General features: G+C 36.9%; 1 protein-coding gene and 1 long non-coding RNA gene across 2 annotated transcripts in view; both read left to right on the top strand.

Annotated features, from left to right (window-relative positions):
* Window positions 1–134: 134 nt before the first annotated feature.
* Window positions 135–1,455, top strand: LOC129407844 (uncharacterized). The gene is made up of 3 exons (XR_008631737.1): window positions 135–229; window positions 946–1,112; window positions 1,242–1,455. It is a non-coding gene; the product is annotated as an uncharacterized LOC129407844 (long non-coding RNA).
* Window positions 1,456–6,093: 4,638 nt separating this feature from the next.
* LOC110154387 (potassium voltage-gated channel subfamily H member 4-like) overlaps window positions 6,094–25,045 on the top strand; it is a 53,344-nt gene continuing 34,392 nt past the window's right edge. The window contains 2 exon segments of the mRNA XM_055150166.1: window positions 6,094–6,169; window positions 22,103–22,336. Of these exon segments, the coding sequence (XP_055006141.1) occupies window positions 6,094–6,169; window positions 22,103–22,336 (310 nt within the window).

The raw sequence follows: 25,045 nt of genomic DNA, 5'->3' as shown, positions 1-25,045 counted from the left end.
AGGGCCATCAACCAATCAAAAGCGGCCAAACAGTGGTTCTGAAGTGATGGATAGCCGCCTGGACCAATCAGAGGCTGAGCTGGGTAGGCAGATGTGTGGTGTTTACCAATGACAACAATAATAAAGAAATAGCTGTAGGAAATGGAGCTCGGTTGCAGAGTAGAGTCGGTGTGTGACACGCAGATGAATGGAGAGCTGGAAAAGCGGAAGATGAAGAGGATATGAGGAGGTTCATTCATTGTTTTAGCCATTAGTCACACTGGGAAGCCTTGTTCCAGTGCTGGTCAATAGGCCTTAACCGTCTGAACTGTATGTGTCCTTAGATCAGTCAATATCTAGGGCCTAGGCTATTACATATTTCATGATTATTCATAATAACTTACTTATTTACTTATTTATATATTATATACTCTTATAAGATGAGCCTTCAGATTTAAAATGCCACAGGGCCTCAGTTTTAGTCAAATTTTAAAGCAGTAAAGTGTGCTTGAGATGCTCTTCTGATTCTGCCAAAGCATAAGACATACCTCCCCATCTTAACTTTAGTGATGAGCAGTCTGCCACCTGCTTGTCTCCATAGAGATGATATTGCACTATTGGTATGACATTGAGGTTGCATTTATTCAATTGTAAGGGTAATTTCACAAAAATGCTTGAAAAATGCACATTCTTATTGTGAGCTGATTGCCTGGTGGTCTGGTATTCATCTGCTTGACCCCATGTAGATAAATAAGTTTAATTTGAGCATCTTTATGGACATAAGCAGGTGACAGACCGTCAACCAGAAGTTACTATCTGCACCTTTAACATTGTGAAATTGTGCTGTTACCATACTGGTGACATTGTTTTTAGGATTCTAGTCTCAGTATAACACCTATTGATTTTCTGTATGTGCTGTAACTTGTGAATGTGAATCATGAAATAATTATTTTTTCTGTGTCCAAGGCACCAAGACCACACCTGTCTCTGTGTGTCAGGTGTGGTCAGATGTTGAATGTTCGAGGGGAGAAAATGTCTGAGCATTTTGTTCCTCGGAGCTTTAAAGAAGGCGCTCTCTCAGTGGCCCGGGTCTCAGCTGGTGCACTACTGCTGTGCTGAGAGTAGAATTATGGGTAAAGACATTTTTCCTCAAAGTATTTAGTCCCAGCAGAATCCAGCTGGCATTATGTGTGTGCTAAAACATTTTCTCAGATAACATAAGACATTGCTTTGATAAGTGAATCTATAATATGGATTTGTAGGGGGCTCCAGTGACCGCTCAGACAATCATGTTTCTGGAGTTCAAAGGAATGAGGAATCACAGGAGGAAATGCACCATAAGGTAAAGAACCCAAACTTTAAAAAAAAAAAAAAAAAAAAAAAGTTTTAGTTCTCTCTCAGTGAATTAAATTAGTAATAGAATCAACCTTTTTCAGGGGTAGTCTGGGCTGTTTTAGGTGCCGTCACTTTCCATTTCTGTTGTTCAGACTATAGTCATACTCTCAGTGTCCTGTACCTCTACCACTGAGCCACTCTCCTGCGCTTGGATCAGGCTATATAGGTGTTCAGTCAAAACAATTCGGGCCATACAATGCATTCTGCATTCATGTCATGTTTGGGAGTTTTTATTCCAATAGCAAGAGCTTGTATAATTTTGATAAAGCAAAATTAACAGAATTTCCAACCAGTAATTACTGCTAAAGGTCATAGTCATTTTATAATTAATTCAGCTTTCAGGTTTTATTTGAGACCATCTGGTGTTATTAAACGCTGCAGTGTAATCACACTCACACTATGCCTTTGAGGGCAACATTATAAATGGCTAAAAATAACCTTTTGTCTGTATAACTTTGAAAAGGCCATCCGCCGAAAGTAGTATTTTGTTACCCTCAAAGCATACACATTACATACTGCTTATATTGTATGTGCATACAGGTGTATAGTTATAATTAATCTTTATTTACTGTACTAAATTGTATTGCACTCTTTTGTAAATCATCACCCTAAATGGCAAGAAATGTGCAAATACAGAAAGTGTTGTGTTTTTAGCCACTAGAGGGAGCCAGCCTTTTATGCAAACTTTTTTGTACTTGTATTCACTGTCACTATTTTATATTAGGCAATAAAATCAGTTGAATGCACCAGAAGGTACTAGCATAGCACATACAAACATTGTTATTTTAAAGGTATTTAAATTGATTATTTCTTTATGCAGCAGTTAAATGACCCATTTAACCCCAATTAATTTACATATAGTGTAGGATAATTAGTCTGGAAGAACCAACATTTTAAAGGTGCAATCTATCACTTTTCTAGTAAAGGCTCAGACACCTGCTTGTTCTCATGGTGATATCATTAAACTGTTGTTAACTCCATGGAGACAAGCAGGTGAGACCTAGGAAAAGTTACTGGGCACATCTGTTGAGAGTCAATTTTTTTGTTATTAAAACACCTGTAATTTAAAAAATACATCATCAACATGAATAAAGACTCGATATGAGAAAAGTTACATAGTGCACTTTTAGGTGTTCTCTCCATTTTCCCGGATGGGAGTTGCTCTGATTATCTTGTATTCTTGCATGGCATCCCCTTGCCCCTGCAGGTTTCTCCATTGTCAAAATGGGCTGATATTTTTAGCAATGCCCCAGTTTAGTAAAGATTTGACACCAGTCCCCATTTAATTAGGTTTAATAGTTTGATTACACACAGCAGATATCCATTAGTGAAAAAACATTACATGAAATTTCAGTAGCTTCTTTTGTGTGAAGTGGTTTGTCGCTCCTTTCAAAGAGCATTTACCCTAGAAGTTGAAAAATTTCTAGTCTGGGTTCCACACATATTCTGTTACTGTATCATTTGGCAAGACACTTCACCCACCTTGCATAGTATGAAAGTAGTGTGTTAGTATGATGCTTTAAGGATCCAATGGGCCAATGGCACAGATTGACCACCTTGCTTCTGTCAGTCTGCCCCAGGGCAGCTGTGGCTGCAGAAGTAGCTTACCAACACCGAGTGTTTAGTGAATGCATAATGGCTACAGTGCAGTGCTTTGAGAGGCTTTGACAAACCAAACCTTGTAAACGATATTATAAATATAAGGCATTATTATTGTATTATTAACATCTCACAGCATTGTAGAATCTGAAAGCTACACATTTTTATTTATACATTTTGGCATCATTGTTCATTGTCCTTTTCATATCTCTGCATATAGCTTTGGGTAATCAAAAGTTGTATTGAATACACAAATGTTGTAATCACATATTCCCTGTTAAGGCAATGGTGTCAGTCATGCTCACGTGCCCTGCAGATTTACACACATCCAAACGTGCACGCACACTTAAGAGCTCCAGGCCACATCTGTTCCACTCCAAGTTAATTCAGTGTAAACACAGCGATCTGAGAATGACAGGCAGGATTTCTCAATGGAGTAAAGCATGGGTTAAACCAGAGGAGATGGTGACTGAATGATAGCAGCTCTACTTCAATACAAAAGATTTAGGTCATGTATTAGTGTTCTTGAGTCTCTCTAATTGCTTCATGTCTCATTCACAAGCAATAGTATGCACTTAGTTGGGTGTGTGAGTGTTGGAAAAAAAAACATGAGTCACCTTATATAAGTTGACAGCTTAGTTGTTGAATGAAAAATGTATGTATTAAGCCATAATCTTCATCATAAACAGGAATGTGCAGTAAGTCCAGTCTCGCAAAAATTAACATACACACATACATTATATTTAGGTCCAGAGTCCATTTAGGCCTATATTAGAGTCCACCCATCCAATCTATTAGTTTGTTAATGATATTGTGTCTGCCTGGAGTCTTTTGGCCCTGTGTTTTCCTTTACTCATTTATTTTGGATTTTATTGTAATATTCACAATCACGGTTTCTTGTTGCTGACCCCTGACTGAAAATGAACATGGGATAAAAATATTTGCGCCATTTAATACAACTCCAGATATGATTCTCTGCTCTTGTAATTTTGCATCTGGACACCAAGAACTATTTTAGCAATTACATTAGTAGTGGTGTGCAAACAAATTATAAACTGGTATGAACTACAGATTCTGTCAATGCCCCAAGTGAACTCTGGGAAATGTAGTTGGGAGTAGAGTTTCACCAGTCTGCCTGTGCGTCACTGTCATTTTAGACAGCACCGTAGATAGTGGGCATGTTTAATGGATTAGCCCTTTTATTGGTGACAAGCAGAGATGGATGAACTACAACAAGACTGGACAATGAGAGGCCATTAAAAATAGAAAGCTGTGAAGGGCTGCCAGCGCTTGAATAGGACCAGAGATGGCGAACAATACACTCCAACCATTGCGTTTTTACCTTCATTGCTTGCATGTTTTACCCAATTCCCCCCTTCCAAAATGGCTTCACCTGAGTTGCTGTAATAATTGTGCATATTTTATCACTCTTACCCCATCGCTGACTAAGTGTTCACCAAATGTTTGATTACACATTGATCAGCAATGCACCTGGCACCTGCGAAATCATATTTTTCCTCATAAATTCTGTAGTGAACTATTTTTTAAACATAGCTGGCTTTGGGAAACGCCCACACATCCGCTGAATGCACTCAACTTTTTAGCATCACAAACGCCTACGCAAAACACATGTGGGCTAGTTTTACATCCTGGTTTGAACTACATTACCATACAATTAAAATTCAGCCAGAGGAATCCAAGTATAAGTCTCAATATGTGTGCTATGCTGTCTATTGATGTATGATTTTCACAGCATCTTGAGGGTCTTTCTCCGTAGCCTTACCGTTATTGTGTCTTGTATCCTCCAGCTCCACATTAATCACACTGACAATAAAGAAACACCTTTACAACCAACTTAAACCTGGTCTATTTCTTTTGCTGGGGAACCAATGGTAAGGAAACCAATTTAAATGCTTACTTTGAACCTGTCATCTTATAATTTATTAGGCTGGACGATAAACCAGATATGCTGACTATACAATGCATCCCCAATTACCAGTTATCAGTAGTATTCTGCAGTTACTCTGGTCGCTTCTTGGACATGATGATCAATGGTTCAATATGACTTTTTTTTTTTTTTTTTTTAGCAAGAGCAATAGAGTGTCATGGTATTCTTTGCCAGAGATGATCATAGCAGGGTCAAAGTTTCTGCTAAGATGTAATGTTAGTGAAGTGTTCAGCATCAAGTTCTCATGAAAAACATCTCCGGGCTTATCCTTATAATCCGCTCTTAGCCCCTTTTATCCTTCAGACTTAATTCTCTCATGGGGATATGGGAACCACTGAATCAACAAAGGCTGAATGAGCGCCGATTGGACACTTGAGGAATTTCAGATAATGAAGCTCTCATTTTTTTTACTTACAGGTATGAGAAGAGAAAATGTAATCCCTCACTTTGTCTCAAGAGTCTCATAAACCAGCTACACAATGGCAGCTGGTTCACACGACCACAATAGACTGCATTGACCAACACGCTAGTAATCCATCTCTCCTTGATTTTCAGACATTCACACAAAAGCCATGTGCTGATAGTAGCACTATAGGGCGTAATGGTGCTGTCAGCTGCACACAGAGCATCCTCTCCTCCGCTCCTCCCTCCTTCTCTTGCTCCCTCGTCCTCTGGCTCCCGCGTCTCACTTTCACTCACTCTCTATGTACCACACATGAAAACAGGTCCCTACAGGGAAGCTCGCCTCTCATTGGGTGGAGAGACAGTAGCGAGAAAGGGAGCACAAGAAGAAACAACTCTGATGCTACAGAGGACTGAGGAAAAGCGAGGCGTCAGATCCCTGTTTAATGCTTGAGTGAGTGAGGTGTAACTTGTGTGAATGTGAGAGGGGAGAAGGGGCAGCGCTGGGACCTACCTGGGTGTCACCTGGACCTGATCGTTGACTCGACAACTGTTTCTGACGGCTGTTCATCAACCTCCGCGTCACTGTTTCTGGAGCTATTTTAGTCTTCCCAGGACCAGGGTTGTGTTTGGGAGAGGGTGCTACTGTTGAGAGGGGCTGTTTTAAATGTGCGTCCCGGTGACCATTAGTGGACTGTACCTGGAGCACCTGGAACCACTGGGATGGTGTGACCTGCAGCCTGCTGAGGGCTGCGCACTCCTGGGTCAAAATGCCTGTGATGAAGGGCCTCCTGGCCCCTCAGAACACCTTCCTGGACACCATCGCCACACGCTTCGATGGCACTCGTAAGTGCAGCCTCTGCTTTTTCAATTGTCTCAATGGGATGATGTAAAACAGGGCAGTACTAAACACAATAACACAATGATGTCATTGTGTTATGAATATCTTAAAGTTTCATAATCTACACTATACTGGGTAGACCTTTGTCGTTTTATGTGCTGAGTGTTGTTTTGTAACTAAATATATATTTTTTTAGAATTTCTAATTCTAATATTTCAAGTTGACTCTATATCCTTTTTTTTTTTTTCTTTTACTATTTTTTAATAAAGAGAGCAAGGAAATGTCTTGTACAGATGCAAGATTAAGCCAAAATAAGTAGTAAGAAAGTTTTAAAAACAATAATGACATTTTTATGCATGCATCATGGTCAAAGAAATTTTAGATCATTAAAATTCACCATTTCAAATTCATTACTTAAAATGTTCTTGTTCAAACAGGACAAAACTTAATTTATGTTATATATTTATACAGTTATAGTTGTGTAGGACAATTGTTCAATAAAAATAAGCAAGACACATTTGTTTTTCTGAAAATTATGCTTAGTTTTCGCATTACATTAGTCACTGTCAAACTAAAACAACATCTGCTGCTTTGTGAATTGAGTTGGCGAAGAGAAGTTTATTTGCACATTCAAGTCTCGGCTGTTCTAAAAATCGACTTGCACAAATCACACTGTCTTTTCCTATTTGTTTCAGGTAGTTAGCTTTAAACTGGCCGCTGTAGAGCTATTAGGAAGGATAGTCTCCTCTCTCTCCCTGTCTCTTTCCCTTTGTCTATATTGTGTGTGTGTGTGTGTGTGTGTGTGAGTGTATGTGTGTGTGCTTATTTCTTGTTTTGTACCTGCTGCCACCGCTGGGATGCCGCGACTCATAAACAAATACCTTTGGGACTCCTGTATTTGTGCCCGATCTCCTCCCTCCCCTCATCTCATTTAAGAGTTTAGGAGCTGTCCGTTCAGCACTATCTCCTGTATGCCACTGTCACTGTGAAACAAACAATCAAACGGATGACATCGCTGTGTAATTGATGCATAGGCTCTATAATTATAGCTTTGGGACTTGGACATTTTAATGAGAAGTTAGAGGATCTCTCAGGAGCTTAACGTACCATATTGAGAGACAGTGCAACTAAATTGGCTTGTTGTATGAATGGTGTTGTGGGTATAGGCCAGTGAGAGGCAGGGTCAAAGGTTGTGTTAATGGACTGCGTCATCTTAGTTAGTCTGCCCTTGAGCAAGACACTGGGGTTCAACTTCTGCAGTTCTCCTCTGGGTTGTATTCCTCCTTGACCTCCGTGTAAGGATACAACAGTCACCACAAGGTCTTTTCCATTTGCATTTAGTCTGTGGAGAGTGGTCATATAATGTATTTCAACATGCAGTGCGCTGAGAAAAGTCATTTGCATTGTGAATATCAACGCTATATAAGGGAAGAATTACATTAAGGTTTAAATAACCTTATATTAAATCTGGTACAAATGGTACTGGAAACAAAGCAGTAAAGTGAATCTTTCAAGCTTTTGCAACTGTACTACTATTAACTGCTCCTTTATTTTGAAATCTTTATATCTTGTGTTGTTGTTGTCTGTATGCCCTTGGCACTTTGCCTCTTTTGTCAAGATATTTTTAGGTTAACAATCAAAATCCTTAAAGTGGTACTGCGTAATTATTCTGGTGGATGGGTGGAGATCTTATTGCTTATTGCTATTTACCTTGAATGTTCAATAACTATCTGGCACTGATTTCATTATTTGTGTTTTTATTGCTCAGAAATATCTTGGAAAAATATGCATTCTTACTGTGAGCTGGCCTCCCTCTCCACAGATATGGCTTGTAACTTAGTCTGGTGGTGTCACCTGCTTGTCTTTACATAGAAAGGAAAGTTTAATTGTTGAATATTCTCTTGTTGAAACTTTGGGCCATAGTTCCTCCACAGGGCAATACATGAGTGTCTCAAGTATTAAGCAACTAATTATAATATTTTGCTTATGGCTTTTTCCGTGTAGAGTCAATTAATCAACTCCCTTATTATTTGAAGTTTCCATTGTATGCTTTTCTCACACATCATTTGATCTAGACTTGTGACCAGTTGTGTCTAGTTAAAGGGCATCTATTATGCTGTTTCTCTGATCTACATTATATTGTTGTTGTAATGTTGTTTCCTCATCACAAACCTCAAGTTCTTCTTTCAGACTAAAACCAAACACTCTGTTCCACCTTGTGATGTCATGCGGTAGTACAGGAATTGCTCCACTGTGTTTTTAAACTCCATACACCTTCACTAGAATCATTTGGATATTTTCAATTCTGGAATTTTCTATCTCTACCAAACAAAAGGAAAAGGGAGCTGTTGAAAACTAACACTACACACTAGTGACAGCACAAAGTGGAACAGAGCATTTTGAGCTTTGGAGATGCAGACATATATTACTGAAACATGTGTTTTTTATGTTTTTGACGAGGTAACAGCGTTCTAACATGGCTAAAAGATTACAAGAGTCAAATTTCTGTAAAATAAGTCCTTTAATATTAAGTTTAAACTTTAAACTTAATATTTAAAGCAGGGAATGTTTGATGTTTTTTAAGGATATAAAGGAATGATTCAAAACAAATGGACTTACATGCGTTTGGAGCTGCCATCCACTTGTTTCTCAACTATTATGAAATAGTTTGAATGCGCCTGAATATTTCAGCATCCACAATATTTAATCAAACTAGAGAATATTATCCACGCTTATTTTTACACAGTCACAGCATTCAAAAGTGCAGGTCAGTTTATGCCATTTCCACTGTACATTTTTGTCTGCCATAAGGCTCCTGGAGGGGTGGCAGATTGCCCAAAGCTGAAAATAGCTTCCCTTCCGTTGCCGGGGCGACAAGGTCCCGCCACTTGACACGGATGATGCTCGAACACTTGGGTCTTTGAGGAAAAGATGGTCCACTAAAGACAGAGGACACTTCAACTTGCCTCCCAATCGGGGACTTGAAGAACGCAGCTGGGCTCTTATTTTGGCGGGGTATGGCTTCAACTAAGTGGCATTGTGGGAAAAGCAGCTGCTGTGTTCCGACTATTACCTAACTGGTGCTAAGGGATTCATGTTGGTGTGTCTTTTTTTTTTTCTAAATCTAGTGGCTTTTTTAATTTGGTAAGGTGTATGTTGCAATGGTTATTTTTTTTTATTAATTAAGATCTTCATAAGTTAGTTAATGTAAAAGCATCTTTACTCACTCATTCACTTTTGTCCAATACTGAATTAATTGTTTATTAAGGATGTTTCAGGTTTAGTAACTACTTAATTAATTAAGACTTGGAGGTCTGAGGTTAGTTAGTATCAATTAAGTAGTTTGTAAGCCTGAGTGATTGTTAATAAACTATTGGTTCATTATGAATGAAGTCTTTGTTCATGCTTTTTTAAGGTGTAATAGGCCTGTCACAATAAATACTATATCAACTTATCGTTCAATATATGAAAGACGGAACAATTATTTTTGATGGTCATTATTTATAGCAGGAACTTTTTCTTTTTCTTCTAGTGGGAAGTTTGTTATTTTTCTGTGTTACAATGAGATTTGAACTATAAAAGGTTGCATTATGAACTTTTATGACTCACTATACTATACAAAATACCTACTCTATTATGTATTTATTGCCGCTCATATTTTTTAACAATATTGCATATTTACAATAGGTTTTTGGGGATAATTTTGATTAATGGTTTGGTTTCAATATTACAATTTATCATTTATATTTATTTCAACAATATATCACACTACACCCAGTTCAGTCCTTTTCACACCTGTTAAACTACTAAAATGACAATGTCTCACTCCTCACTGAATCTTCTCCACAATACTGTACACACTGAATAGTCTGTTATATTCTGTTAAAAATGCCCGTCATACATTTTCATTTTTTGTTGTAGACAGTTGGTAAAAATGCTTTCACATCACAAAACATAAGCTGCCACTGTTGCTGACTTAGCTCCCATCCAATGAAACAATGAGGTTTTTCATAATATGCCACTTTAATATCCCCAAACCTGACAGCTTTTCATAAAACTTGGCGCATTTTCTATCAGAGAATCATTTATATTGCCATGACTATTCAGTTATATTCATTACTCACAGCCTAAACAATCTTTCTGCTGTCTCTGTGCAAAGCCTCTCCACACAGGCAAATCCTTTTGTGAAGTGCAAATAGACAAGCGCTTCGACAAAGCAAATAACAAGGAATTTCCATTTTTAAAGGCATGTAAAGACTATACGTGGGTTGTTTTCAATTAAATGGCCCCTTTCACGCCATTTTCTGATTTATATTATAATGTTTCCTCATCAAAAGCCTGGAGTTGTGTTTTGTTTCATTTACACATGTTTAATACACAAACCCTGCATATTTAGGAATCTCTCAAACCGAAATCACCTTGTGATGAATGAAAAGATGAATTACTGCTGTATTATTATTAATATTATATTTCATTGTTGCTGCTGAAAAATGAAGTACCTTCCGAATCAGTAAAGTATCTATTTAGCTATCTTTGCCATGTGGTAATACAAGAAGTGCTCCACTGTGTTTTTAAATTCCACCAGAATCATTTGGATAGTTTCAGCTCTGGAACTACCAATATCTTCTAAACAAAAGGTAAAAGGTGTTAACTTAAAAACTACATGACATCACAAGTTGGAACAAAGCATTTTGAGCTTTGGAGATGTAGACAGACTAATAAAGGACCACTCCAACATGTGCGAATGAAACAAAACACAACTCTGGGCATGTTTTTGACAACATTCTAACATGGCTAAAAGCTCACAAGAGTCAATTTTGCATAATATAGGACTTTTAAGCCAGCCAGGCTGGTGCCACCTAGTGTCTCCACTCAATTTAATTTCTCTCCAGCGACTAGGTCAGGAATCAGAATACCCTAGATGGTTTGTAAAAACCCCGAAGTGCAAGTTCGGACACCAGCCAATCAGCAAAGAGTCACACCATCTGTGTTGGCAACGATCGAGGATTTAAAGCTGGAATAAAGAGAATGGTGAATTTTATCAAGGGGAAAGACATTATTACCCTTCTTCCTACAGGATTTGGAAAAAGCTTAATATACCAGTTAGTACTGTTAGCGGCGCATTACATACGTCATGACAAAAGAGCAGTGATTTGTTAAATGAAAAAAGAACCCGCCTACAGTCAAGCAAATTAACCCTAATGCTGTGAGGTCAGACGGTTTCCATGAAAATGCAACCAGCTGGTGAATCTGGCTACCTTTAAACATCAATGAAATGTACTTTTTTTTTTTTTTTTTTTAACCCTGATGCTAGCCTATGTGTAAAAGATGTCTTCAAATATTGATTAGACCCTGTTGGACCTCAAGCATGAAAAATGAACATGCTTTTTTAATTTAAAGTGGATTTCCTAGACTGACGGGAGTATATTTCATCAGTATATAAGAAAAATGTCACAGTAGGTTAAGTCAATGACCTTTGGATCAGTACATTATTGGCTCAAAGCAATGTCAGAGGGTTTGTCCCCCCGGGGATACAATATATGTATGGCAATGGAAAAAGGCTGACTCCAGAGCTGTGTGATTGTCATATATGTTTAAATGTGCATTATTTGTTATATGATTTGATTTGCAGTGACTGGACAGCTGTCAATTGTTTTCATTGAAGGCTTGTCTTAAGAGGTCAATTGTCAGGGTCACTCAGTGTATACAGGAGATTCACCTGAAGCAGTTGGGTTTTTACTACTATTTTTTGTATAATAACAACAACAACCATCAGAAGTATTTTGAAAAGAAATTAGGCTACAGTGACTTTGTTTCTACCATTGCAATATGTCAGATGTCTTAGTTACAAATTAAACATTATAATCACACATTTGTTAAGGCTTGTGATAATGTATAGAAGACCTAAAGTTTCATTTTGTTTTATTATAAGGTTATGAGTGCTCTTCATAACGAATGAAACCATGACAAGAAAGACAAAAGCTCGTTGTTGTTGTTGTGTTTGTTGTTGCTGAATAGTTTTTAAAAGTCCCATACACAAAATTGAGTCTTGTGACCTTTTAGTCATGTTACAATGCTGTTAGCTCCTCAGAATCATACCTGGAGTTATGTTTGTTTGTTTCTTTCATGCATGTTTGAGTAACCCTTTATTATTAGTTTGTCTTTATCTCCAAAGCCCCATTCATCTAGTGGTAGTTTTCAAGTTAATAGCTACCTTTTACATTTAGTTCAGTGGAGATTGTCAATTCCAGATCTGCTCTATCCAAATGAATCTAATGAAAGTGTATAGCATTTAAAAATCAAGTGGAACGCTTCCTGTATTACCACATGATGTCACAAGTGTTTTCCCTTTGACAGAATAACTAAATATGCAGGGTTTGTGTGTTAAACACAAACAGAACACAACATTATAACATATATCAGAAAATAATGTAATATGGGCCCTTAAAAAAGTAAATTCAAAATATCAAATCATACAGCAAAGATATTATAAAGTGACTTTTTTACTTCAACAACAATATGGACAATATGGACAGTAGTAGATAAAGCTGATTTGTCAGTGCAATAGAAAGTAGTTGTGTTGGTGTTATATAAGGACTTAGTGTTTGACTGTATTTAACCACAGGCAGCAGTTAAAGATTCTCACTGTCTGATACTTTGGCTTGATATCACAGTGGAGGTGTACTTTTCATGCAATGATTACAGACCATGATACCATAGGACTATTTTGCTTCAGCTCCTCTTTGCAATTAAACTGATTGAAGTTGATTCTTATCTAATCAAATAGGATCAATATGTCTAACAAACTTGAGCTTTAATTGAAATTGATGTTTACAGGAGAATTCACATAGTATCCAATTCTAGTATAATGAATGCAGAAACAAAAGACTATAACTTTGAGTGACATGTTTGAGAAGCTTAAGCAACATTTCATGTAGCTATGCACAATAATGAGTCTTCAAAAACATGTCCTAATGAACAATGGTTGGGTAACTTGCTGTAATTTGCTGTCATGCATTTTGAGCATCTTTAGGCTAGACGCTGAAAAATTATAGCCAGCTCTGATATATTGTGTTTTATATAGAAAATACGAACAAAGATGTCAATCTTAAAGGCATTCACAGTGTTATCATAGTAACTCAAGCTCATGGGTTTCGGATCTATGATGTGGTGATGACAGACCTGCAGTATTTGCTGTATTTGTTATATGGTGCTTCCCACTCTGTTCTGACTCCCTAATATAGTGGTAATATAGAAGCCCCTCTTCCCATACTATAAAAACATGCAGATTAATATGCAAGCTGCTAGTCTATCCATACATTTCAGCTTCCTGTTTTTTGAGGACTTTTGACCATTCAAAAGATACAATATTTAGCTTTGAATTGTTAATTGCTATAGCAACGGTGACTTTTTAAAAAAAAAATCTCTTTAAATCCACTGATAGACATAGAAAATTGAATGTAAACAGTACAATCCTGATTTAAGATATGATCACAAGTTTAACCCCCCTTATTGATCCATGTCCCATTAATGCTGTTCCTGAAAAACATACAGTTACTTTCAAAACCTAAAATTAAAGAACCTATATTACTACTGAAATTATGTTTCGTTTCATTCATACATGTTTAACACAAAGACCAGACCCTGTATATTTAGACAGAAACAGAAAGCAATCTGTTCCACTTTGTGATGTCATGTGGTAACACAGTGCTCCACTAACCCTAACTCCATACACCTTCCCTTGAATCATTTTGATAATTTCAGCACTGGAACTGCGAATCTCTACTGAACTAAAGGTAAAGGGTAATATTTAATTTGAAAACCACTACATGACATCAAAAAGTGGAACAGAGCATTTTGAGGTTTGGAAATGTTGACAGACTAATAATAATAATAAAGGGTTACTCAAGCATGTGTGAATGAAACACAATTATATTTAATTTATATAATAACATTATATCGTGGCTTAAAGCTCATGAGTCAATTCTGCATAGGACCTTTAAGCATTTCTTAAAACAGATGTCATATTTGCAACCACAGCTCTGTTACTACTGTGCTCTGTCATGGCTTTATTTCATGAATCTAACATTACACTCCCCCAGGGTCTGTATGGTACCCCTCACCCCCTCGTCCCACCACCCTCAGCCCCTTCAGGATGCCCTCCCCAGCGGCGCTCTCTCTCTGTGACAGCAGCTCTCTCATGGGACAGTGTAAAGCAAAGGGCTGCTGCAGGAGGAGATAAGAGACAGGTTCATTCCCCTCTGTGCTCTGTGCTGTTAAAGGGGAGAGAGGAGCTGGTGTCAGATTGGACCTCACCATTGTTATCTCTGTGATAAACAGCTCCCAGAGTCGCCAATGGAGCTTCTACCCCTGTTACGGATACATTCAGAAAATACATGTTTTAGTGCATGCAGTAAAATATGTGAAGAGTTCACTTATTTTTTGTGTGGTTTTGTTGAAGTACTGAAAAGACATGTTTGTAAATGTGTTAGTATAATTATCACAAAGAAAAACAAACATGCAGGCATTCTTAGTATGAGGGGGCAAACGTCTCCACAGAACTGACCTGTAACTTGACCTGGTGGCATCACCTGTCTGTCTCTATGGAGATAGATCTCATGCCTATGAAAAATTCCAAAAATTACACATTTCTATTTTCACTTTTGTTCTAATCTGGCAAATTTTACCATAACTGTTACAAATGTTTATTAATATGCACTGTCCCAATCAAATACATGTATACAACAGTGTGGTTTAGACAATAGGGGCTTTCCAGTGTTGTTTGTGGTTTATATTTTCTACTGTAAATGTGCGTTGGACGATCTCACTAAAATCTATATCGGCCTCAGCTGGGTTACAGCTCCACTTCTGTCTGAGCGGTTGTAGGTGTGAGTGGGAGCCAGGCCTTGTGAAGCACTTTGCACAGTTCTCCATAAAAAGAGCCTCCACAGTTGTATTTAGCTTTTTAAAGACTTGGGTCAAACCAGACAAACCAGGCCCTACTGAAAAAATATTTTACAAAGTAGTTTAGTTTAGGCTTAAATGGGGGCAGCAGCAGCTCTAAACGGCAAGTTAAACCAAGGATATGAATAATGAAGGCTGTGAGGTGAAGAGGTAGTTGTATAATCAGGGAATATTTTCTTTGTCGGAACACCTTTGCGCTCGTTTCAAGGTTAAGGATCCAGGAAAAATTTTAATTGGGCAGATTTCTAAGGCAGTTGTAATAGTGTATGTGTTACTGTTTTGGTGTGTTTCTCCATCTCTCACACCATTCCAAAAGTGCCCAGTAACTAATGAGTTATACTGCTGTTAGCACAAGATACTTTGCAGTCGATGTCGTCAACGTACCCCAGGGGTGTGATGCTAACTAGAGGATCTGCTCTGTTTGAGCCTGTGTTAGACTTTAATCTGAGCTTTAATTTAATGTAGTCTGACTAGAAAGAGCTGATTTAGTCAGAAATACAACAAGTGAGGTGATATGTGCTCTTAAAGAAGTCTCTCACACTTAAAATTATAGTCACAAGCTAGCTAGTCAACTTCTAAACAGGCCCTGAAAATGTGTTATTTAAATCCAGTCTGTATTTTTTCTTGAGTTTTCAGACCATTTAAAAACTTTTTTAACAATGTTTGTCTCCATTGTAAACAGGAACATTTGAACATAGAGATATACGTAGAACACCCCCAGCGTCCCTGTAAATTATTAGTAACTTAATGGGACTATCATGCAATTATTTGACAAAATCCCTCATTATTTGTGGCCGATGTTATTTTTATTTTTATAGAAAGTACTCACTTGAATATGAAATGACAATAACATCAATACTTGAAATATTACCTACTCCATAAATTGCTTTTTTTTAAATTGTAAAGATATGAATAAGATGCACACATCCTTGTAAAGGCTACATTCTGCCATCAAGATATTTTTGTTTCTGATATAGCCTGTAGAATAATTTATATTTTAACCAGTTACTTGTTATTGATTAACTTGAAAACAATTAAAATGCAGTTAGCATATAGATAATCAATCATTACAATGTTTTCCTGTGTAAGTCCACTTATCTGCCCACATCAACCTGTGGCAATCAGTGATTACAAGCTGCTAAATAGTAATTAACTTTGAGTGTCGTTTGGGCTAATCTGAGTCATCTGTCTTCCCCTTCCTCACATGCCGAAAAACTAGCTTGTGTGACACTTCTTCACACTGTCTGCAGCTAACATTAGCATGTAGCATCATCATGTCAGATTACAGTTGTAGCGAGTCAGCACAGATGTGTAATTAAGGCAGCCGGGAGCAGCCAGTCGAAGCAATATCCTCCAGAGGATTACTTCCTAAGAATTGAAGCATTGTCGCAATCTCCCCAGACACTCGCTCAGAGAAAGAGTGTTGATCAAGTGCACTCTGACTGTTTACATAGATGGGATGGAAACGTTCCTTGAGTGCTGAAAGAGCCAATAAGTGACTCTTGAATTAACTTTCTGAAAACCTGAATCATGCTTTTGTTATTTAAGTGCCCCAATTTGCACTCGACTACGCAGCACAAAAGTTCCCCATTGTGGCCAGTTACTCGGAGTGCATCCTTGTGAAGTGATTTATGACTGCAGCCGCCCTTGACCCATATACAAGACCGATTTAGGGATGCTGACTGCTGAACTATTCTTGGGTAAATATTACATAAACCAGAGAGGCTTGCTGGCTCACGCGGTTGTGAGGTTAGGAATTTATAGATAGCTAAGAACAGGGTTTTTGCTAAAGGCGAGGTTGATGTCAGAGCAAACTTCAGCTTTTCAGTCAAACGCAGATACAAAGGTCTTTACAGTATCGAGTTTTCTGAAACACACTTTTATAACTTCCCAAGGCTTAGTTTTTTCATTTCAAGTCAGTTCTACATCTATTGATACTTTATATCACGACATCACATTGGAGGTTTTCTACATACATCATGTTCTACATACATATTCTATTCATATTCTACATACATGTATCTGTATTGCAGACTATTCAGCAGTTACCATGGAGATAGTATGGAGATAGTATGAAAAGTCAAGAAATAAAACTAAATGAATTTAAAGAGCATATTTTCCGAAGCCTGTGGTCCTGTTTAGGTGTTTGGTTTTTACCAAAAAGGTGAGAGTGACTAACTGAAAAACTGTTGGCTAATGCTGACTATCTTGTGACAGTAATGTTATTTGATTTGAGAGGGACTTGTTTAAGAGCACAACTCAGCTCACTTATTGTAGTTCCAACCAAGTCAGCTCTTTTTTTTTTCTTTTATAACAATGTTTTTATTTTGTTTTTTGTACATTATGAAAGCATAATTACAATCTGTTTGCCAGTTGTGTACATGAAAACAAATAAAAAACAAAAACAAGGACAGATCAACCTCACAGTAAGAAAATTAAGTTATAGCCATCTTTTTTTCCCAACCTAAATATAAATATATATAAACATACATACATATATATATATATATATATATATATATATACACATACATACATACATACATACATACATACATACATTAAAAAAGAATAATAATAAAAATAAATAAATAGATAAAAAGAAAAGGTTTAAAAAGTAATCTCATTCATCCTCAGCACCATCCGTCAAATTAAGATTCCCTACAAAACTTTTAAGAAGACTCCACACCTCGTCAAACAATTTCAACTTTCCTTTCCTAATGCATGTGATCTTTTCCAAGGAAAAAACTATGAGCATCTGTTTTACCCAGTGCACCAACTTGAGCCTACATGTTTTTTTTTTTCCAAAATAAAAAACACATATTAGCTCTTTTTGGTCAGGTTGTGTTAAAATAAACTCAGATTAAAGTCTAACTTGAGTAATAGAGCTTCTGAGAGTAGTGCTTTCAGTTATCTTCTCACCCTCAGGGAATGTTATCAGCTGCAAAGAATCAGTAGTATAGTAGTATAGTAAAATAGAAGCAGTATATTTGATTTGCTTCATATCTCTGCACCCATTATTTTCTGGTAAAATTTGCTATGCCCCAGAACAGATGTATATATTGTAAAAGCAGTTCTTAATGTAATAGTCTAATTTAATCTATCTGAATCTAATAGTAAAGCTTTTTTTTTTTAACGCTGTTAGCATGACGGTTGTTGTTAGCAGGTTGTTAATACTTTGCTTTGGGCTGTTGTCTGGTCTATTGTGAATTGTGATTTGAATGAATGAATAATTTGGAAGCTCAGAGCGCCTTAACAGAGTGAGGAATTTGTTGAACTGCTGCAAACAATAAAAAATTTGTTCTGTTTTTCACATTTTTAACACAAAAATCTGATACAGGTTTAAAGATACACCAAATCTTCAGCTGCATCCAATACAGTATCAAATCTTATACTGCACTCAGTTCTAAGACACAGGTACTTCAAGGCATCAGTAACATTTGGTTGTCAACGCATAGGCAAAAAGGGGAAGAGGAAGGATCCAAATTTCAACCCAAGCATCTGAAGAAAAATGACTTCCACTGTGGCCTTTTGAAACTGCACCACTTTAGACTTTTTATACATCTAAAAAGCAGGAGTTACAAAGATCTATTTTTGTATTTATATCCTTCGGTAATACATTTCATAACTTCCTAAGCTTGAGGTATCACACCATGTAAGTCAGTGCAGTCGATATACAAGCCTTAAATCCCCTTGGCTGCTGATGGATCTGCCTAATACTTTTCCCTATAATTCCAGCCTTGACAGTTTAGTTTTGCTACGTACAGCCTGGAAAGGTTGTCACCGCTTGGAAAAGACATCCCCTATGGACTGCTTTCTGTTGAGTGTGGCCAATTAAAGTGCTAGATTGTGAAGCGAGCAGCTGGTTAATACTGCTCCTCCTTAGGTTGGCTCACTATGGGACTGGTAAAATTCAGACATCTTCCATCCTTCTCTCCATCTTGCCCCCTGATGCCTGGCGCTGAGAAAATGTGAAGTTTGATGTTTTAACTTTAGCGGCAGGGGAAGACATTTGTTGTAACACAGAGATTGATAGCAGGCAAAAACATGACTGTGATAGCTCAGTGGGTAGAAACATTAGAGACCAATTTGGGCATTGCATACAGCGTTTGTGTCCTTGGACAAAGCGCTTCACTTTAATGAGATTTTAATCATATTGTAATTTTCTCCACATCATTAGCTTGTTTTATTTGGAGTGATTCATGCATACTTCAGTAATCTTGCATTGTTATGCATTTGAGGGATGAATAAAAATTTCAGTTTTCACCTACCCCCTTTCCCCACCCACAGCATTAAAGGTCCTGTATTATGCAAAAAAAATATTCTTATGAGCTTTTAGCCATGTTATAATATTGTGACCTCCTCAAGAACATACCTGGACTTGTGTTTTGTTTCTTTTGCACATGTGTGAGTAACCCTTTATTATTAGTCTGTCTACATCTCCAAAGCTCAGAAGGTTCTGTTCCACCTTGTGATGTCACGTAGTGGTAGTTTTCAAGTTAACTGTTAACTGATGTTTTACCTTGTGTTCGTTAGAGATTGGCAGTTGTAGGGCTGAAATTACTCAGATGATTCTAGTGAAGTTGGAGTTTAAAAGCACAGTGGCGCACAGAGGAAGTGTTTCATTCACACATGTTGGTGTGTCAAACGTGTGAATGAAACAAAAACTAACTCAGACTTTTTTTTTTTTAAATAGCATATATGGGCCTTTTAAACTATACTTGAGATTCAGAGCACTTTTAATTATTATTCAATAATAATAATGATCAAATAAAATAAAAATCTTTTTGTGGTGAAAATGACACTGTGAAGAAGTGAAGACAGCAGCTCTATAGCTTTTTGAACAAGAAGTCAGTGAGCCTACAATGAAGAAGACACTTTAAAATAATGACCTACATACATGGACAGTTTTTTTCTAAATACTATCTTCTTAAAAAAACAAACAAACAAACAAACAAAAAACAAAACAAGCTGAGGTCCCCAGTACACTACATTTGCATTTTAACAATGTTTTTACTTGATTTGACACTAACCAGAAAATATTGCATCTATCTACTTTACATGACAGCTCATACATCTACTAGGCCATTCAAATTCAAAAGAGACACATCCACTTTGTGTATCTAACAGTGCTATGGCTTAATAGGGGCCTCCGAAACCATGGGGAGGGACATTACACAGTAGCTATCACCAAGATTAATATGGTTGGAGGAGGACCAATAAACTGTGTGAATACGGTTGTCTGTAGTTATTGGTATAAGATCCCCAGAGAAAGATGACTGCACAGAACCAGCAGGGAACTGTCCATGGTTCTGAAATCAAATACAAAAAGCAATTGAAAAGTAGTGCTTTATTCTAGTATAGTAAATCTCCATTCATATCAAACCAGAACATGCAATAAACCACCATTTTATTAAACGTCTGTTGATCTCTGACAGGTCATAGAGGTACATTGCATTTCCATATCCAAGAATTATTAATATGCAGAATATTGTATAGGTGAGCTTCAATAAAATCGGTGTCCTGGATTTTTAGACTTTTTTTTTTTTTTTAGCTCATGCACATGTAAGCAACAAATTCAAAGAAAAAGAATCCCTTAATAATGAACCATCGACAACAACCACTGTGTCTTGCCTTTGATTATGTGCATGCTGAGAATGCTGCTGCAGAGATGAAAACATTGATAAGCTAGTTTATGTTTGATTGTGGAGTCTAACCAAGGCCTCCCCAAGGTGCTTAATTGGGTTGAAAAGGTCACATAGTATAGGTTTCCCATAATTTTCATATCCATCTTAGACTTGGCAGGTGAAGGCATTCAACTCACCTCAGGGTTCCCCATAAAGTACTGTACAAAAACCAGAAACTGTGGTGTATCTTTGTCTCTACAGTAATAACACACAATCTTCTCTCTCTCAGTGGTAAATATATAGCAGTCAGCCCAAGATGTTCCATGGTAGAGTATTAGGTATGGGTGATATTTTGGGTCTGCAATCGTAGCTATATTATAAAGTCAGTACATTGTTTAGTCTCTTACCCATATCTAACAAAAACCTCATGCATTTTTAATTTAAGGATCATTCTCCTCACAGGTTCCGTTGGTACTATTATATTTGACTAATGTTGTGTGGCGATCAATCACTAACCTTTGGGCTCTTTGTCTGCACTGGTCAGCTCTTTCCTCTGTGGCCCATAGCACCAGTAACCAGACCATTCATGTACATCACCAACTGCCACTAAGGCGTCATAGAGTCAAGCCTGAAATCACATGATAACTGCCAGGGGAAATTAATTTATCCCCAAACTGCAGTCAACAAAGTGTGTTTCATGTTTACGAAGGTGTTAGCCTGGCTTCAAAGAGCTAAACAAACTTTGATTTTAAGTGTGAAAAGTAAATACGTGAAAATCGGATGTGGTAGTGTTTTCAATATAAGGCAGGTGTGTAATATTTGTCAATCACCTTAATACTTCTACCAACTAAGGTTATTAAAGGGACATTATGCAAGTTTGTAGGGCCTGAAACCTTTTCCATAAGTGTAGCAATCGCTATGGAGACAAGCAGATGACTCCACCAAACCAAGTGTTTTTTGGCAATAAAGCACCTGCTCTGGAATTGAATAAATGAAAGATAGATAGTTTTAATACCATACTGTGGAACAATCCAGGCAAAGCAATAACATTTTCATGAGACAAGTATGGTAGACCTTATGGTTATAACTAACTAAAGAAAATTTAATTTTGTCAACTGGACAGTGCTTTTTTCCCTCCAAAAACTTTTGTTGATGACCAAATAGAATTTCCTTTTGTTATTGATACTACCTGGAGGGATCACATAGACAACTATACCTGTTGTAAAAATATTTTCAATCTGTATAATAATGTTTTATTTACCATAGAATTGATCTATACTAACTTTGATTAAATGTAGTTACTAAACCCCTCATTTTCTAACACAACCTTTCCCTTTTGACCTTTAGACAGTAACTTCTTGCTGGGGAACGCCCAGGGTCATCGCGGTTACCCCATCGTCTACTGCTCAGACGGTTTCTGTGAGCTAACTGGCTTCACTCGCACTGAGGTGATGCAGAAGAACTGCAGCTGCAGATTCCTATACGGGACAGACACCAGCGAACATGTGGCCCAGCAAATGGAGAAGGCTCTGGAGGGGCGCGAGGAGTACCAAGCAGAGGTGCACTTCTATAAAAAGAACGGTGAGTTGTATCATACAACATGTACAAATGTATAAAGGAGTGGGCTAAAGGAGTGTGATGTCACCCATGCTCACTTGGAATAGTCCACTTACATACGTAACATACAGTCTATTATTGTATTCATGTCTGCTATGGTGTGTGAGAGGATATAGCTCCTATACTTATATTGTTGTTACTGTATTTACTAATGTTATTATTTATATACCCTGCAATTTATTATTAAAGCTGCTACTGGTGTATTACTGGTATTATATTTCAATTGGCCTATTCTTTTTTGTATTCCTGTGTGGCTGGGATGTTGTAAACTAAATTTCAAGGTTCAATCTAACTTTATTCATAGCAACAGGTAAAATTTGTTTGGCAGTGAGTCAGCCCATTCATTCACAGATTAACATCAGTTAACATCAGAATCAATAAACTACCTCTATCTTGTTAGTGCTCAAAAAGCAGGTGCTTCAAAACTGTTTATCTCAGTCTTCACTCTAGATACTACTAGGCCTGTCATGATCATTACAATATAGACTTATCATTCAGTATGAAAGCTGAAACAATATATTTTAGTGGCTCAATATTTATTGTGGGTACTTTTTTATTCCTAGTGGGGAGGTTTTTTTGGGCATTTTTATTTAGAATAAAATATATATATTATTTAATATAAAAATAGTAGAATAAATAATTTCTACAGTTAATTATCAGTTTATTCTGCCATTTATTTATTATAGCTCAGGCTTTTAATGATACTGTCTATTTAAAAATTGGTTTACTAGGATTATCTTGCTTTGTATCAGTGGCATAAACTGGTTTCTATATTATTGTTTATTGTTTATATTTCTCTGTAATGTGCTGGTCAAATCTATGAAGAAGCAAGCTTACACATAATAATAATTCATGTTTTTTAAGGATTTTAAGGTAATAACATACTCTGGAGACAAGCAAGTAGCGGACACTCCATCTTAGAAGTTACATAGTGTCCTTTTAAGCATAATAATAATAAGGCATCTCTATAGGATTATGTTTTCCATTGTGGCATTGGTACTATGTTGGTTTAAAATCATCAAATAAAAACAATAATATTTTTTGTTACTTAGTAGTACAAGTCTTCTGCAGAAAAATTGTTGTTATATTTGACAGAGAGCAGCGTTAATCTGATTTGATTACATATTCAAGGTGATGGGGCAATTACCCCTCCTGTCATTTCTTGTTAAAATGATGAAACACATTTTAGAGAAGGCAAATGTGTGTTCTGTCTGTTCTGTTTGGGAGTTAGTTGGTGGATTGACACTTAGATGTAACATTATTTTGTCAGAAAGGACTATTTTTAGATTATGTATGTCTGAGATTTAGCAGTGCAATAGATCTAAAGTGTATCGCAATGTTACATCAGATGCGTTCTTGCATTGAAAAAAAAACACACACACACAAGATGTCATATAGTTAAAGTGAATTGTTGTTTGTATGTATTTGAGTCATTGTACTGTATCTATTCTCCAGTATAATTTTCCCAGGGAACAGGCTTGAAAATAAATATTAAAGATACTTGGACTGTTCCATAGCACTAGCTTACATTTATTCAATTATAGGTGTTTTTATAGGTAAAAAATGCTTAGAAAAACAGGCGTTGTAGCTGTCAGCGGGGATGCCTTTACACAGATCTGACCTGTATCTTAGTCTGGGTTGGTCTCCATGAAGATAGAAAGGTTTAATACCATACAGTAAAATATTTCAAACAAAGGAGTAACATCTCCATGGAGAAAAGAACTTGACTGACCCTCCACCAGAAAAGTCGCACACTTGACAACGAACATTTCAGCACAAACTAATAGTTGTTCTTTAAACTTACCATGTGGTCTACTAATTCTGGTATAAAGACAATTTTAAAACTGTTAAAAAAAGCAATATGTTTTATATTTGTTCATATCAGTTTTGATTTTAGTTTGAATATTGATTAGAATCTTGTTATCAATATTATCAATACTTTTGATGACCTTAGTTCAACTTTACTGTACAATTTATAAACAAGCCATGACATAAAGACATAAAACCCTGAATGTGCCTAAAGTAGTGCTAACCTAATTCAGTGTAACATTTAAATCCTCTAAATTAGGCTGGCGTTGGCATGTGATGGCACTTGTGCAAAAGCAGCACTATTAAGCCTCTGCGATTGGCACAAAGGCTTATGTCCCCACAGCAGAAACCTGTAGCATCAAAGAATAGAAAGCTTTCATCCCCAAAGCTGCAGCGCTGCATTTGAAGATGTTTTACTCAACTCTTTATTGAAGCTCAGGCAATGAAATAAGGACAGAGGTGCATCCATGTTGCATCAGAGGTAGGAGATACATGATACTGCACATGTTACACAGATGTATATGATAATTTTGCAATTATTGCTTTGGGGATATACACAATTACAGTACTGATAGCCTATATTGTCAGTTTATTGTAGCACATGCATTGTTAAAGATGCATTATGTAACCTTTTTGGTGGAGGTGGTAAGCCAACTGACCTGTTTGTCTCCATGGAGATCTCACTGCGTTGCGTGGAATGTTCCAGTGTTATACCTACCTATCTTGCATTATTCTTATGTGTTTTATTACAAGAATACCTAGAAAAACATGCGTTCATATTGTGAGCGGGGTCACCTATCTGCAGAATTAACCTGTAATTTGGCCTGGTGTCACATTCTTGTCTCCATGGAGTTAGATAAGTTT

The sequence above is a fragment of the Boleophthalmus pectinirostris genome, unplaced genomic scaffold, assembly GCF_026225935.1.
Source record: "Boleophthalmus pectinirostris isolate CB_2022bp ecotype Guang Dong unplaced genomic scaffold, ASM2622593v1 HiC_scaffold_14, whole genome shotgun sequence".
NCBI lineage: Eukaryota > Metazoa > Chordata > Actinopteri > Gobiiformes > Gobiidae > Boleophthalmus > Boleophthalmus pectinirostris.
This window is presented reverse-complemented; position numbering and strand designations above follow the sequence as displayed.